The sequence below is a fragment of the Dryas octopetala genome, chromosome 1 (genome assembly GCF_963921425.1).
Source record: "Dryas octopetala chromosome 1, drDryOcto1.1, whole genome shotgun sequence".
NCBI lineage: Eukaryota > Viridiplantae > Streptophyta > Magnoliopsida > Rosales > Rosaceae > Dryas > Dryas octopetala.
In genome coordinates, this window is record NC_141366.1 from 33254815 (window position 1) to 33271988 (window position 17174).

General features: G+C 36.5%; 1 protein-coding gene across 3 annotated transcripts; it reads left to right on the forward strand.

Moving 5' to 3' along the window:
* The first annotated feature begins 469 nt into the window (after window positions 1–469).
* Window positions 470–8688, forward strand: LOC147299928 (histone-lysine N-methyltransferase, H3 lysine-9 specific SUVH1-like). Of its 3 annotated transcripts, XM_086229326.1 has the most exons (5): window positions 470–665; window positions 1471–4007; window positions 7666–7758; window positions 7910–8264; window positions 8355–8687. In XM_086229326.1, exon 2 carries the CDS (start codon window positions 1731–1733, stop codon window positions 3954–3956), a length of 2226 nt encoding a protein of 741 aa, XP_086085452.1. In that variant the 5' UTR covers window positions 470–665; window positions 1471–1730; the 3' UTR covers window positions 3957–4007; window positions 7666–7758; window positions 7910–8264; window positions 8355–8687. The 3 variants fall into 3 exon arrangements, with proteins under 3 accessions (XP_086085452.1, XP_086085451.1, XP_086085450.1); XM_086229325.1 differs by having other exon boundaries at window positions 7910–8688; XM_086229324.1 differs by lacking the exons at window positions 7910–8264; window positions 8355–8687 and having other exon boundaries at window positions 7666–7891.
* The last annotated feature ends 8486 nt before the right edge of the window (window positions 8689–17174 follow it).

Here is a 17174-nt window from a genome sequence, read left to right on the forward strand (position 1 = left end):
GCATTAATTTTTTTTAAAACAACATTATTAAATAAGTATGCCTATTATTTTTTTAAGTATATTATAATTTTAATCGTACAAATAAAATATCATAATTAATTATCATAATATAAAATATAACTAACAATGGACATATTTTTTAATTTAAAATAAATAAATAAAAATTATAGGAAATTAATAAGGGTATTATGAGTAAAATAAAATATAATATTTATTGTTGTTGTGATTCACTGCAGCTTTCAAAAGCACCTCGAAACCTGCTTTCTGTTTTTGCTGTAGAGAGTTGAGAATTGTGGGGAAAAACAATTTTTTATTTTTTTACCAAACACCAAAACTGTTGTAAGTGATTGGAAATTGTCATCCACACCAGCTTTTGGGTCCAGCACTGCCATCCCAAACGGGGCCACAGTCTCACAGCCAGTTGATTTTCTCTCCAAAGTCCAAGTCCAACAAGTCTCCTACCATTAACCAAGTGGAAGTGTGAGAGACTGAGAGAGTAGAGTGCCTCCAGAACATATCAAGAACTGAAGTACTCTGTTTTTTGGTTAATAAAGAAAGAAAACAAAAAAAAGCAAGGAATTACGCGTAAGAAGTCCAGCTCAATCTGGAAAGAGTTGTGTCAGCAAAGAAAATCTAGAAAGAGTTGTGCAAAAAGAAAAACAAAGGTATACCGATCCTCCTTTGAAGCTGCTTCTTCTTCTTCCTTTTTTTTTTTTTTTTTTTTTGCAATCTATTTTTTTTGTCTTATAAGTCATAGCAGATCTTGGTCTATTTAACAGATCTTGTTAGAAGATTCCTACTAGGATAGGATTATCATTTAAGCAGTTTGTCGTTTCAGATCTGTTAAAAATAGCATCTTCACCATTTCATTTTCAAAAGGATTCCTCTTTCTCTTATGATGGGTTCTCTCTTATTTCATTCCATTACTTGTCATTGTGTATTAAGGTAAATTTCTCACTTGGTTTTACATAAACTCTCGTACGTTCTGTTTGGTTTCTTAAAAAATGATGAAAATTAAATAACTTTAGCTTAATGTCATGTTTCATGTGGTTTTTGGTTTCAAATAAGTGAAATTCTCACTTCAGCATAGCTGAAATAATGAGCTAGCCCTGCTGCCTTTGTGGATTCCCTTCCGGATTTCATTTTAATTATTTTACACCTTATTTGAAGATAATTTCTCACTTTTGGGAAATCACTCTTAACTTTTTCTTGGTTGCTGTGAAAACTGGACAATTAAAGAACTTTAGTTGAATGTTGAGTTTGCTGTGGCTCTGGGTTCGGATAAGCTAAATCCTTATGTCAACTTAGCTTCAATTGAGTTAATTGTTAAATTACTATATTTTCCAGCAACAAATAGTTTAATAAGCTAGTCATTGGATTTACCAGTTTTCCCTCCGAAAGTTTAATGATTTTAGTGCGATTTTTAGTTTTTATGGTCTGTCTAATTTATTAACAACTTGCATGTTGCAGGAAATTATTCTGTACCCCAACTTTATCCTTTCCCGCACTCTGCAAAGATCTGCACTTATTTTGTAATGTACTCTGCTGTAGAAATGATTACACTGTCACTCTGTGACAAGATGATGTTGCCTCTGCTGTACTAATAGAGGTAGTCTTTCTTATCAGATTTGGCTAATTTGCAGTTGTTATATAGACAAGAAGAAGAGGAATGTTTCGAGATTGATATTGGGGTAGTAGAAAAATCTGTTTCTGTTGCCTCAAAGTATTTAATGGAACAAAGTTTAGGTCAAGACTCTATTCCTGGTTTTGGGTCATTTGATAAGTCTAGGGTTTTGGATGTAAGGCCTTTGAGGCGTCTTGTTCCCGTCTTCCCATCAGCTTCTAATAATTCTTCATTTTCAACTCCCCAAGGTGCTGCTCCTTTTGTCTGTGCTTCTCCCTCTGGTCCTTTCCCACCCGGGGTTGCCCCATTTTTCCCCTTTTTCATTTCGGCGGAGTCTCAAAGGCCAACAGAACAAAATCTACAAACACCAAGTGGTGTACCCAACCAGAATATCCCTTTTGTCTTCAACAACCCAATATCAAATGCAGTCCCAATAAATTCATTTAGGACACCTCCACCCTCAACCACTGGGGTAACCCCGAACCAGTATACAGGCACTTCAAATGGAGATACAGGCACTTCAAATGGAGATACTACACCATCAAGAAGGATTACTAGAAGTCGTGCTCAGCCACAATCCCAAAGTGGGGTTGCAGAAGAAGATGGTTTTAGCATGAGTGTTACTGATGCTGAAAATACAAGGAAGGTGGGGAGGCCAAAGGGTAAGTCCCAGTCCCAGAAGAGGACTAGGGGTGGCCAGGATATTAACGTTGCCTTGCCTGATGTTGACGTTGATGCAATTGTTGATAATATTCTCACCTCATATACGAGTACATTCCGACAAACTGATGGTGACAGGGAATCAGTTGGATGTGCACTCATGTTTTATGATTTGCTTCGAAGAAGGATTACACAAATTGAAGAGATTAAGGAAGGAATACCAGGAGCTTCAAGAACTGGACGCCCCGATCTAAGGGCAGGAACACTCTTGATGAATAAGGGAATCAGGACAAATCCCAAGAAGAGGATTGGTGCAGTGCCTGGGGTTGAAGTTGGGGATATTTTCTTTTTCCGAATGGAATTGTGCTTGGTTGGATTACATGCTCCAACCATGGGTGGGATTGATTATATGGGAGTCAAGAACAGTACAGAGGAAGAGCCTTTAGCACTGAGCATTGTTTCTTCCGGAGGATATGAGGATTATATGGAGGGTGGGAATGTGTTGATATACAGTGGCCAAGGTGGTAATGCTAGCAATGATAATAGGAAAGATAAAGAAATGAAAGATCAGAAGCTTGAAAGGGGTAATCTCGCTTTGGAGAAAAGTTTGCATCGGGCTAATGATGTGAGAGTAATTCGGGGGTTAAAGGATGTGTCTAATCCAACTGGGAAGGTATATGTCTATGATGGTCTATATAAAATCCACGAATCATGGGTGGATAAAGGGAAGAGTGGCTGCAATGTATTTAAGTATAGATTGGTAAGATTACCTGGCCAGCGTGAAGCATTTACAATATGGAAATCAATTGAACAATGGAAAGAAGCAATTACTACAAGGGTTGGACTTATATTGCCCGATCTTACTTCAGGGGCTGAGAATTTACCTGTTTCTCTGGTAAATGATGTTGATGGTGAGAAAGGCCCTGCACACTTCTCGTTTATTTCTAGTCTCAAGTATTCAAAACCAGTGAATCTTACAGAACCTTCTGCTGGGTGCATTTGTATTGGTGGATGTCTTCCTGGCAATTCCAACTGCCCTTGCATTAAGAAAAATGGAGGTTATCTCCCATATACTGCAAATGGGCTTCTTGTGAACCAAAAATCCTTGTTGCATGAATGTGGTCCTTCCTGTCAGTGCCCTCCTAACTGTCGGAATCGAGTGTCTCAAGGTGGCCTGAAAATTCGTTTGGAGGTGTTTAAAACTAAGGATAAAGGTTGGGGTCTGAGGTCCTGGGATCCCATCCGTGCTGGTGCTTTCTTATGTGAATATGCAGGAGAAGCTCTTAATATTTCTGGGGTAGAAGAGCTTGGGGGTGATTATGAAGACGATTACATGTTTGATGCTACCCGTAGTTGTCAGCCACTGGGAGTTCTGCCTGGTGATTCTAATGAGACTCCAAAGATGCCATTTCCTTTAATTATAAGTGCAAATACTGCTGGAAATGTTGCTCGCTTTATGAATCACAGCTGTTCCCCCAATGTATATTGGCAGCCAGTTTTACGTGAAAATAAAAATGAGTCTGACCTCCATATTGCATTTTATGCGGTTGGACACATTCCTCCTATGACAGAGTTGACATATGATTATGGGACGGTCCCTCATGAGAAAGCATACCAGAGGAAGAAAATATGCCTTTGTGGGTCAATAAAGTGCAGAAGTTTCTTTTACTAATGGGTTTATCTGATGAAAATGAACCTTGATATATTGTGCATCTAGTAAAAGGTTAGAGGTCTTCAATTTTCTGATTGAGATTATTGCTTGCTGTGATACCTTATCTGATCATCTTGTTTTCATGTTAATCATATAAATGTTTCTTAAATTAACTGCACTTTAAAAGAATAAATCCCTTATCTAATCATCTTGTTTTCTTGTTTAATCATATAAATGTTTCTTAAATTAACTGGGCTTTAAAAGAATAAATCCCTATCTGATCATCTTGTTTTCTTGTTTAATCTTATAAATGGTTCTTAAATTAACTAGACTATAAAATAATGAATCTGTTCTGTAATATAGCATGTATTACAGTGCTTATATATTTTTTTCTGAAAAGTAGTTTATGTTCAGTACTCAGCAGTGGTTCTACGGTTTAACATGTGATGTATTATCATGAAACTTGTGATTTTTCCTGGATGCTTCACTTGTTTGAAGGTGTAATATCATAGAAGAAAAAGGGTCCTACATTTTTTTGAACACTCAATTTGAAGTTTTGGACCCTCTTCCCATCTCAGTTAAATCTTTGGAATTTAAAGATGTGATCCGCAAGAAGAAATGTCACTTGAAAAATATATTTACTAGTCATTGTCAGGACACAAAATAAAGGTGTAATTGCATTACAAGAAACCTGCACAGTCGAAGCTAAAATTAATCAGCCTTGCCATGAATTCCTACCAATTGATTAAAAATCACTAACTGGATGAAATATAGTTCTATGAATCTATTGTAATATGTGAAAATCCACGGCCAAATTATGATTTTGGTACCTGTAATTTGGGTAAAGTTTCACCAAGGTACCTATAGTTTCAATTGTCTCAAATTTGGTATTGTAGTTTACTAATTGTTTCAATTGTGGTCGAATTGCTTAATTTCGTCAATTTTCTTTACCTAAAAAGTCTAATTTACTCCCTCACGTGCCTCTTATGTGCCCCTCACATGTTCATTACATCGAAAAATTGCACTTGTTGGGGTAAATTGGACTTTTTAGGTTGAAAAATTTGACGAAACTAAGCAGTTGAAACAATTAGTAAACTATAGATTGAAACTACAGGTACCTTAGTGGAACTTGGCCTAAACTATAGGTACTAAAACCATAATTTAGCCAAAACCATAGTACCATCCTATATGTTCCACAGTGTAATCACCAATGCATCACACACTTTAAAAGGCGACATTCCAACTCCATCTCTATCGTTGATTTACATTCATGCCACTTTCAGGCCAGAAATTATTGTGTTTGTTGTTAAACCTGTATTTTAATAGTTCAATGACATAGCCTTCTCTCCATCAAAATCTTGAACAAGCTGTCTGCACTCATTGCACATTGCATGGTGAGACCAAAGCTTAACAACTATCAGATGCAGAAAAGTAAAAACTAGGTCAAAACCCATGTAGCATTGATTTATTTATGAGTCTGACTAACAATTTTGGAGGAAATGTGTTTGAGTGGGACTAAATTAGTCCAGGTATCCTTGTGATTCGTCACTAGGCATTCCTCTAACGGGATGCCATTTTGGATTGTCACCCTTCATGCCCTTAAAGTTCAAAGCTGAATCATTTATCAATGTCAATTGATTAATCCATTTTTGCTTCCAAATTAAAGACAAGTCAAGAGTGAATGATGGTCCTGGTTGCATTTAATTTCATTTGTGTTTGATCAGATCTGCAGATGTAATATTTAATGTCAACGAGGGATCAAGATGGGTGGGATATGATGAAGGGTGGGTGGGTTCGAGTTTGACTTGGATGATAATTTTTAGTTCTAGAGAGGGGGGGAGGGGGGGGGGGGGTCGAGTTTGACTTGGATGATTTAATAGGAAGATAAGGATTATGATTCCGTGGTAGTTATTTATGGCTGATCATGCTATCCATGAATTTCAGAGAACAATTTATACTTTCTGTTTGGAACTTTGAATCGGGACTTTGTATTCTTAGTATCAGATTTATACTTATTGCTTTAGACATATGATATTTTGCTCTATTTTCTTTTGAAGTTTTATTTTGTTTTTCTTCACTTTTGGTACCTGAGCTTTAACTTGTGTCTCAATTTAGTACCTGAATTCTATTTTGCCCCAATTTGATACCTAATTTCTTTTTATTATTTTTTTGTCTAACAATTACATAATTGAATTTTCGTTAGAATGGTTAACAGAAGGCACAACTTCTCATGGACAATTTTGTCACTTCATGGAAAGAGAACAAAAATACCAAAACTAACTGTTAAAAGCTATATTTATTACCTTCTATATATATCTTTAAAAGCCAAAAGAAAAAAAAACAATCAGAAGCTTTAAAATATTTTAAGAAAATTATGTTGGCTGCATCACCCACCCCCAACATCATCAAGGTAGCTTCAAGTCTTTGGAAGCTCCAGAGACGGAGAAGGTGAAGATGATGAAGGTAGCTACCTACTTTGTGTTCTGGAAATCTGCGGATGAAGTTCTGCATCACAATGAAAAGAAAAAAACACTTGAAAGGGAAATGGAAATGGAAATTAAGAGGGTTAGAGACGAGTTACTGCTGCACTGTTTTTTCTTGTTTCCTTATTTGTGAATTTGTGATTTTGTCTGAGCACTGCTCTCTTGAACACTATCATTGTTCAGGAATAATTTAACTTAATATTCACTGAATAGCTAAGAAAAAACCCACTACACACTGTCTGTCCCCTATATCTTTCCTATTTTTCTCTTCCCTTCTTTCTTTTCCTTTTACTTCTCTCCTATAGGGCAACCTGAGTTTGTGTAATCCATCACCAATGTTAATTGAGGCAACCCAACATTGAAGCATAGGTGAGCTCATGGTTATTACATATTCTAATCAACTGACGAGTTCAATGCTGTTTTGGTTCTTCTCTCTTGCACTCTTTCTCTCACATCCTCCACTCCCTCACTTGACGATTGGAACGAGTGTTTGGAAACCTTAGATCTGGTGACTTGCGAGGTAGCTGGTCACTTTGGTGGTCCAGTGGGGAGATGAGATGTGAGAGAGAGAGAGAGAGAGAGAGAGAGAGAGAGAGAGAGAGAGAGAGAGAGAGAGAGAGAGAGAGAGAAAATAACTCCATGTCTGTGCTTGTCAAAGGAAGAAAGAAAATAAGAAAAGAGAAGAGAAGGAAAAGAAAGAAAAGAAGGGAGAAATAGGAAAGGTAGAGAGAGGGGAAGGGGAAGGGGAAGGGGAAGGGGAGGGGAGTGCTACGATGCAGTGTGGTTGGGTGACACAGCCTTTTCTTTTTTTGAGCTTTTTATTTTTAAATGTTTTTAATCCTTAACGATTTAAAAGAAAAGTTTAGTTATTTTTAAAGGTCAATTTGGTATTTTGCTGTCTCTGGAAGTAACAAAATTGACCCTGAGAAGTTGTGCCTTTTGTTAACTATTCTAGCAGAAATTCAATTTCATACTTATTAGACAAAAGAAATTTATTTGGGTAATAAATTGAGAAAATTAAAGTTTAGGTGCTAAAACTGAGACATGAGCTAAAGTTCAGGAACATTATACTAAATGTGAAAAGAAAAAAAAAAAACACTTTAATTTTTTAATGTCCAAATTGTCTACAGTATATCTTTATCACGTATAAACAATTTTATTCCATAATTTTTTTTTTTTCATATGAAAATCTAGCTTGCTGATTCAAATTAAGTTCTTACCTTTTCATATTACCCGTCCTTTTGCAGTTGGTATGTTGCTGACAGCGAGAGAGAACTAATGTAGTAGTATGTCTGTCTTTGTGCTGTATTCATTACCTTGGAAGGCATCTGGTTTCACAGGTATTCAGGAACATCATAGTTTCCCTTTTGACTTCAGCTAATTAATGTATGAAGTTTGTCAATGTACTAATGTATGAAGCTGTAACATAAATTGTACTAGGAGATTTCTTATGGATTAGTTTAGTTTCTTCTATGTGCCTTTCTTTTCTAGGGAAAAGTTGGTTTCCATTTTAGGCAAATGCACTCCCCAGCTTTGAAGGACTTACGAGGCCTTCAATTTGTGGGTATATGGCACATAATATACGGTAAGTCTTCACTCTCCTTCAAGCAAACTGCAGTAGCCATTGCATTGGTCAAAAAGGAAAAATATATAAAGAACTATATAGGCTTTGTCGCACGGCTGGAATTGGAATGAAATATGGTTTAACAATGTACCGGACAGGATGAGAGTTGGTATTATCTTGTGGTGTAGTGTTTAACTAAGAAGTTGGATAATCAAGAGAAAGTTGCACCAATACCATTTGTTGGACCCAAAAACCTCCGAAGAAGAATTATTTGGCCGATAGGTAATGTTGACTTGGGAATCGAACTTTGGATCTTGAATGGGCTTGCGCTCGTTGTTTGTTGCCTGATCTTGATTTGTTTTCGAACGGCAGGTGTGGTACTTGCAAAAACTCTGACGCTCAAGTCAATGTTCGTTTTAGTTATTGTCTGTTCAGGATTCGTAGATTGCATACCTTTCTCGATGATGCGCAAGTAACTCCTTCCACGCATCTTCCATCCCAATGTTTATGCTGAGTTACTTGCATCTCACGCCTATGTTCACATTTCATTCAGAGTTAATTGCATCTCACGCCTATGTTCACATTTCATTCAATCACACGGTCAAACAACACTCTAGGATGGGCTTTACTTCAAACCCAAACTTAAATGGACTTTCACTAACTAGTTCAGCCCAATATGAATTCGTTTAATTATTGGTTCACAAACATGGGCCGTGGAATATTTTCCCCCACACTATTCAAACCATCAGGGTTGCAATTTACTGCCCAAACTATATTTTGTTATACAATTTGACATGTCAATTTTCATTTATTTTTTCGTTAGATATGAATCCAAGTCGGCTAGTAGGACCACTTATTGTGGAGTGGGCTGGGAGGGGGTGAATGGGGGGTGGGTGGTGGGTGGTTAGAATTGGTTTTTATTATTTGTGTTTTTTTAAAGGAGCACTCAATTCATTTTTTGTTTTGTTTTGTTTTTTTTTTAATTTCCGGCATAGTGTCCATGTCAACAAAACTACTCTTCAAAAATATCATGTGAGCGGCACATTAGCTTATTAGCTTTAGGAGTGGGCACAGTTCGGTTTGGCCCAGTTTTCTCCCGAAATCGTGTGCTGCATCGGACATGGCTCACTGGGTCGGTCTAGTTCTGAACATTGAAAAAAATGGAAGAAAACCAAACTTATAGGGTTCCAGTCCGATTCGGTTTTCAAGTGAGCTCGCGAGGGAGGCAACTAGACAAAAAGGCTTGCGACTGAGTTTCACGACTGGCCGACTGGGTTTCTGATCTAGGCTTGACTTGGGGAGGCGGAGACTAAAGGGAGAGAGGGGAGGAGGAGGAGCCCGACCTCGTCGCCTGCCGTCGTCGGAGGGTGGCAGATCGAAGAGAGAGCCATAGAGGTGATCTGGGAAGAAGGAAAGAGGAGAGCGAAGATATCTTGGGGAGAGAAGGAGAGGAGGGAGAGGAGGAAGTGAGGGAGAGTTTGGCACCGACGTCACGTTGGACTGAGGAGAGTTGGTCGCGGGAGGGAGGAAAGAGAACATGGGGACTGGGAGAGAGAGAAAGTGAGCAATGAGAGGGAAGAAAGAGTCACGGGGGAAAAGGAAGGAAAAAAAAAAAAGGTTTATGGTTTAAGGTTGATTGGGGTTTGGGGCTTTGGGCAATTGGAAAAAAAAAAAAAAAAAAGGATTTAGTTTGGTTTTGACCTTTTGGGGTTTCGTTTGGCCCTTTGGCTTTGGGGTTTCATTTAGTTGTGTTTTAAACTCTAATACATTTCTATATAAAAAATAATAATTAAAAATACCTTAAAAGGCCAAAACCCTAATATTTTATACCATATCCTAAACCTTATACCATAAATTTTAAATCCTATACCTTATAATTAGAATTGTATGCTTAGGTTTTAAGTTTTAACTTTTAATTATAGTGTATAGGATATTTAATAAAGTTTAGGGTTTAGAGTATAGAGCATAAGGCATATACCATATACAGTATATACTATACCCTAGAACTATAATAATTTTAGTATATAAAGTATAAAGATTATACTAATTTTATTATATAGGGTATAACTAAAATTATATGCTAAAACATTATTATATATATAGAGTATAGGCCATAGGGTTATATAAAATGGTCTAAAATATAGCTAGGTTAATATCAATTTTATTATCTAAAATGTGTATTTTTTTTTTTGGCCACTTTATCTAAAATGTGTATAAATGTGTAAAATGTGTATAAAAAGTGTACAAAAAAGTGTATAAAAATGGTATAAAAATGTGTATAAATATATATTTTTAAATTGTTCGGTCCAGTTTGGTTAAAGGAGGTGTGAAATTGGAATCGGAATCAGTTGGTTCGGTTTTGTTTTTTTCGGTGTTGAGTTTTTTTGGTCAACATGGTTTTTTCCGATTGTTTACCGGTCAAGTCCTATAGGTTTTTCCGGTGCACGGTTTAAATGCCCACCCCTAATTAGGTTACTTACGAACATGTGGATGGAATTTGATGTGGGTGTCAAATTGTATAATGGAGCATAGCATGGGTGGTACATTCTACAATTTTTTTGTTTGGGTGATAAATTGTTGTATAATCTCAATAGTTTGGGTGGTATGGACGTAATTTTCTCGTGTGATATTGGAATGAACTATAACTATTTGCTAATGACCATTTGGTCTAATAGATGGTACCCAATCTCGATTTGTTGGAGTAGGTTATAAGTTCAAAACTCATGAGCTAGTTGATTAATAATAAAAAAAACTATAACTACCTTAAAAATATATTAATTATCAAACATTCTTATATAATTTCAAGGTCTAAAATAATCAATATAATAATGGATAACCCTCAATTTTTAATACGATTAATTCCCAACTACCAACTTCAATAATTGGGAGGGGTGCTAGTGGAGGATTATGTTCATCCAAATAATTGGGTGTCCACATATTTCAAGTCATGACAATTTGATTCTCCCAATAAATGGACAGTCTAGGACAAAGATAAGCTGTCAATAACGTAGAGAAGGTAGGATGGGCAGTTGGTCAGATTTAGTATGGATCGTACATGGACGATAGTTGGAGTCGACGACTCTCCTAGGGTTCCCTCATCTGGGATCCTTGAGGAAGAGGATCAAGTTGGCCTTTGCGAACAGCTTGATGCACTATCTCCCTTCAACCATTTAATCGAAATGCGGCAAAAGGAAGAAAAATCCATGGACCGACCCCATCACAACACACTAGTAATCCCACCAACATACACAAGGCAGCCTGAAAGGCCAAGAAAGGTGAGGAAGAAAGAACCTAGTGAGAGTACTAATAAGCAAAATCTTAGGGAAAATGGGGTGATAATGAAATGTGGCCATTGTGGAAAGAAAGGACACAATACAAGGACCTGCCATAGGCATATACCCCTAATAGTCCCTGGCAAGAAGGGAAAGCCAAAAAAATATGCGCAACAATCTGGAGAAACTAATGAGGCAGCACCACCCCCACCATCAAGCTCTACCTTTGCCCCAACTATTGTTAGAACAAGCAAAAGGAAGGGGAAGAAGAAGATGAGATTTGAAGTGACTCAGGTATTAACCTCATTCTTGTTGTTTAACTTCAAACAATATTTCATTAGTACTTCAACTTCTCATAATAGTCTTACATTAGTAAATTTCCAAACATGTACAATCATTCTTTTTATTTAACTTCAATCTCACCTTGCTTCAAGCTTCTTTTTTTCTTTTTTCTTTTTTTAAGGCAAGCAAGCCAGTCCTTAGTGGCCTCATCCCTTCCAAACATGGGCTTTGCCACAATTACAACCCAAAAGTTTAGGAGAAATGCTAACACACAGGTAACAGTCCATACGTAATTTTAGACATTATCCAAAGCTTCTCATAGTCCATTAATGATGATGAACTATATTTCATTGTATGTAGGCAAGCCAATCTAAGTCATCATCCTATTTAGGCCTATTTTTGCATTTTCTTAAATGGGCCATCTATTCAGATGGGCCTAAGCAATAAAGTGACCGCCTGATGAAACAAGGTAAAATGGGCCACGCGCACAAGACAAAGCCCAGATCAAGGAGTCGTACAAAACATTACAGGCCGAGCCCATCAACAACATAAGCGGATCAAGGCTGGAAGACCATTCCCACTTGAACAAGGAACCGAAGAATCCCCAAAAGATCAAGGGTCATAAATTTTCCAAATTCTTGCCAGTTACAACCTCTTGAGAGATCATGATTCTTGGGATCCAAGGCACCCGTTAGGGTTTGATTACTATAAATAGAGACCTCGAGACCTCCCAAAAAACAACTTTAACCCCCAGAAAAATCCAGAGAAATTGAGAGCATCAAGCATCCCAGCTTTCAATTATCATAGGTTGATACTATGTTCCTTTTAGTTCTTTTCAATTTTTAGGCAAGTTCTTGAGAAAATCTTATGGTTTCTCTCAAGGGTTTAGAATTAAAACATTTGTGTTCTTAAGTTTTTATTGATATTAGTATGAGTATGTTTATTTGATTCACATTTTTTTAGTTTAGGTTTTGCTTTCTTGTTCTTTACTTTCTGCATTATAAGTAGGTTTATTGCTTTCTTAGAATAGATTAGTGGTACATTATGCGGTTTATTGTTCATAATCATATTATTATAATTAATTCTGAAGATTGCTTATGTTTTGATTTCATTTTTACTGTTCGTTGTTATTTACTTGATTTTAATTTTGCAACTATCACTTGCACTTTCACATTCACTTACCGTATCACCATCACCCCAGCCCCGGTCACACTAACCTATAAGTTTTTGCAGCCAAGGCAACAGAACCTTAGAGATCGAGAGGTGTTCCTTCCTCGATCACGGTCGCCTGAATGAAAGTTAGTTTCAACGCGAATCATCATATTGTACACTTGGCCTATGGCCGCATACTGGCACGCCTAATGCATATCAGAAGGACGTGGTTTCCTTGGTCCACGGCCTAGTCCACACGTGGCCGTAAAGATTTTGAGGCAAATACACCCTCAACTAGTGGGGGCATGTCTTAAGGGTTTACAAGCCATAGAGCTAATTTTTTGGAAATAGACTAAGAGTTTTGAAGAAGGATAGCTTGGTTATTGGAAAGCCTATCACTAGTATTGCGGGGTGTTATTTTTTTTATTTTTTTTTATTTTTTGAGTTTGTGCTTTTATATATGTTGTAGCTGGAACCTTGACTATGATAGATTTTTTTGGATTTTTTTGAAAGGTGATGTAATCCATAGTTCTTGATATAGTAAATTTGGCATATATTTTAGTACTCTAAAATTCTAATTCCAATTTCACATTCCTATTGAATCAGACTTCGAATCAACACCTCCTCCAACTAACAGAAACAAAAATATCATAATGATGAATCGTGAAGCAACTAGCACAATAGAAGAAATCACAAGCTCCAAGTTTTTGCAAATCAAATATCTCAAATAAGAGAAAATGCAATTTATTTCCCCTAATATTTTAAAATTATGAAACTTAAAAAAATCTTACAATTAGCACTTACCCCATAGTTTTCAAAACTCAAAAACCTTCTACTTAGGTTCGCATCAGTCCACACAGTCTTCAATTGACATCTCCTACCAGAAAGACAAATCGAGCCATTCATTACAGCAATTAGCCACTTAAGTCAAATTTCATTAGCAGAAACAAAGTAGGAGAGCAATTTAGGGGAAATTGGCGTGTTTTTACAAACTGTTTAACAAAGGGAGGGAAGGGGTGGGGATATGTTAGGGTAGGACTCCATGTCATTTGCCAATAAACCTCAACTTGCCCCTACCGGTGAACACCTGAGTCATCAAAAAAATCCACGTAAGCTACTTCCAGCGTGGCACTTAACAGTATTTTGAACGACAAATTTGACGGATGGTGTGATTTGTATGTTTTCCGTTATATGTATGCATTTGAAATATTTTATTGTTTATGGACCAACTTGAAATAAATCCTATAATTGATGGACACATTTATATTTGAGCCACCCCCACTATTTCAAATTTCTTCTCTCCTACATCTAATCATTCCTTGATTTTATGTTGGTTTTTATCTTTTTCAGACATAAAATTTACATCTTGTCCCTATCACAAATAGAAAATGTGTTTTAATCTCAGAGTAAAATTTCAAAATTTCGCCGAAAATTTCGTTTTTTGAGTTATGGAAATTTAAACACGAAACCATCCATTTTTTGTCTCAAGATTTTGGAAATTTCGATTGGAATTTTGAGATCAACTTATATTGATCTCGGGCAATGTTTCGGGAAATTTCAGAGAAAATTTCAACTTTTTAAATTGGTTTACCCATTTTTGTAACATGTTTTCTCTCTCCCTAGCGATTTCTCTCTGCCCCCCCTCCTTGGCGCGTGATCGGTGCACCATCTTCGGCCAAATCTCGGCAGCCCAAGACCACCGGCATGACCCCCAACCGCTGACCATCCTCCCCCAAGCCATCTCAAAGCCGACCATTCTCCCCCTGCACGTAGATTTGCTCGGGAACACCAATTATGCCGCCGGCTTGTCTCGCCGATTCCGGCCACCTTCGGACTCCGATCACCAAAATTTTTGGTGGGTTTTCCTTTCCTCACCATGGGCTTTCATTCCCCTAATGTTTGGTTTTCCAATTTGGAGAATTTGTGAAATTGAAATTTTAGGGTTTGAATATTGAAATTGAAATTTGTGAATTTGAAATTCTTGTATGGAATTAATTTATGGAATATGGATAAATCATAGAGTATGAATTATGGAGTTATATGACCTTTTCGGAAACATGAGATCAATATGTAAATCAACTTATATCTGGTTATAGACAATTTATAAATAGAGTATGGATAAATCATAGAGTATGTATTGAGTTATTTATAAATTAATTTGAAAAATTCTTGATATAGACAAATTATACAAATTAAAGGAAATTTAGTATGTCACTATGAACAATTAAACATCATTTGTTATTAATTATGTATGTAACAGTATGTCTTTGCAAATTATGCAAATTATAGAATATGGACAAATTATGCAAATTATGCAAATTCTACCTTTTTAATATTAATCTAAATTATGTTATACAAAATATATAAGTAGCCCATGAAATATTAAACAATTATACAATTATACAGTTATTGTGTATGTCTTTTTGTTATTAGGGAAAATTATTTTAGAGAAGTATCAAGAGAGTGATTATGCTTCGCAGTACATCTTCTCTACACATGAGGATACTGAAGACAGTGAACATGTTGAATCTCATAGAAGCTCTATGTGGTACTGATTACTTATGTAATTCATGATGCAATATTGTAGTATAAATAAAATTGAGGTGTTTGTTCAATAAAATTTATGTAATTATTAATTAGTGAACCATTTTTATTTAACAGTATTTGCCTCCAGTACACATTATATTCATCTTATATCATATGTATGCTACTATATAATTTGGTTTCTTCAATGTTTTTTATTAATATAGTATATAATATGTTAAATAAACATACGTTAAAGTTTCATTCAAAATTTCCATATTTTGATAGCAATTTCCATCGTTTTTGTCGAAATCAAAATTGCCTTGAAATTCTCAAAACCCAAAATTAAACTCACTGATTTTAATTCACTATTTCACCTAGAGATGTACGCCTTGCTCCACACAGATTCTTCATCCACACGCCACTTGTCACTACCTATTGCCGTGTTTCACATGCTCACATGCTGACATAAATCCAGTTGCATGGAGACTTTTTTTTTTATTTTTTGCCATTGAATAGAGACACTTTAATTATGCAAAAAGAGGCAACTTTTGGATGCAAGGGGGTTTTGAATCCCTGCACCACGTATTCCTCCTTCAAGGAAATGCAACTGACCCACTGCACCACATCTCCCATTTATTTTGATAGGTATATATTAAATTTAAAGGGTTAATTACAATTATATATCTCAAGTATACCTTTATTTTCAACTTGGTACCTTATGTTCAAAAAGTTTATTAAGTTACATCAACTTTAATATTGTGTTAATTGAGTACCACAAGTACTTTGACCGTTAGGAGTGCCGTTATCCGCCTACATGGTGCTGACGTGGCACACACGGACCTCACCACTAAACGTTGATTTGGCTTTTAAAATTACCACATGGACCAAAATAATAAAAAAATCAATAAAATCAATAAAACCATTAAAAATAATATAAAATAGAAAACAAAATAAGTGAATTAAAAAATAAAGAAGAAAAAAGAAAAAAAGCTAGCAACCCTGCAGCCCCCAAACCCTCCTCACTCCTCCCTCCTCATGCCTCGCTTCGGCAACCTAACCCACCCACCTCCCTCCCTTTCCCCAGTGGTAACTTCCTCCACCGCGTTAGCAACCCACCTCATCTCCCTTTCTTTCACTTTTCCTTCTCTCTCTCTCTCTCTCTCTCTCACACACACATCACTTGTCGAAGAGCGAGAGACTCTGCTGTGGCCACCACCATTTCAATATCTTATCCGTCCCTCTCACGAATCTCATTGTTGTAACACAAAATCTCAAATTCCAAGTATCTAAACTCTAAAAACAACGGTCCTGCAAACACAAGAAAAACCTTCAGAGGGTAAGGGAACAACGGTATGGTGCCGGCTAAAGGCTCTCCGACGGTCAAGTCAATAAACAAAATCGCTATAAACTCAAAGCTTAGAGCTCAAGAATTACATACATTTGATTGATCTTATGAGAGCGTATATATAGAGGATGGGTTAATCCTCATGGCCTTAGGACTAAAAGGTTGATAAAATTGTAGTCACTGAGAAGCAAGGAATAAAATTTCGTTTTTTAGAGGTAGAGAAATTTTAACAAGTGTTCGTCTAGATTTCGGCGAAATTTTTGAAATTTGTCGAAATTTCACTTACCGCTTCTCTCTATGTCTTCTCCTTCTTTGTCCAAAGTCCAAACCTAGCAACACTGTAAAAAATAGTTCAAACCCAGCCAAAATAAAACAAGCAAAATTGTAAAAAATAGTTCAAAAACAACCAAAATAAACCCAGCCAACAGGGAGGGAGGGAAGGAGAAGAGATCGGGACAGATTCTCCACCATACCTTCCCAACTCAACAGAAGGTCTCCTTTTGGCACTTCAATCTCTTTTTGGCATCCTTTTGTCAAAGCTTCTTGCGCATGAGTCCTCTAAATACTCACCTCTTATCTTAGACCTTTTCTTCTTCTTTTTGTTCTTCTTTGCTT

Excerpts from the sequence above, each read along its gene's own strand:
- LOC147299928 (XM_086229325.1), top strand. The coding sequence starts at position 1,731 with ATGGAACAAAGTTTAGGTCAAGACTCTATTCCTGGTTTTGGGTCATTT.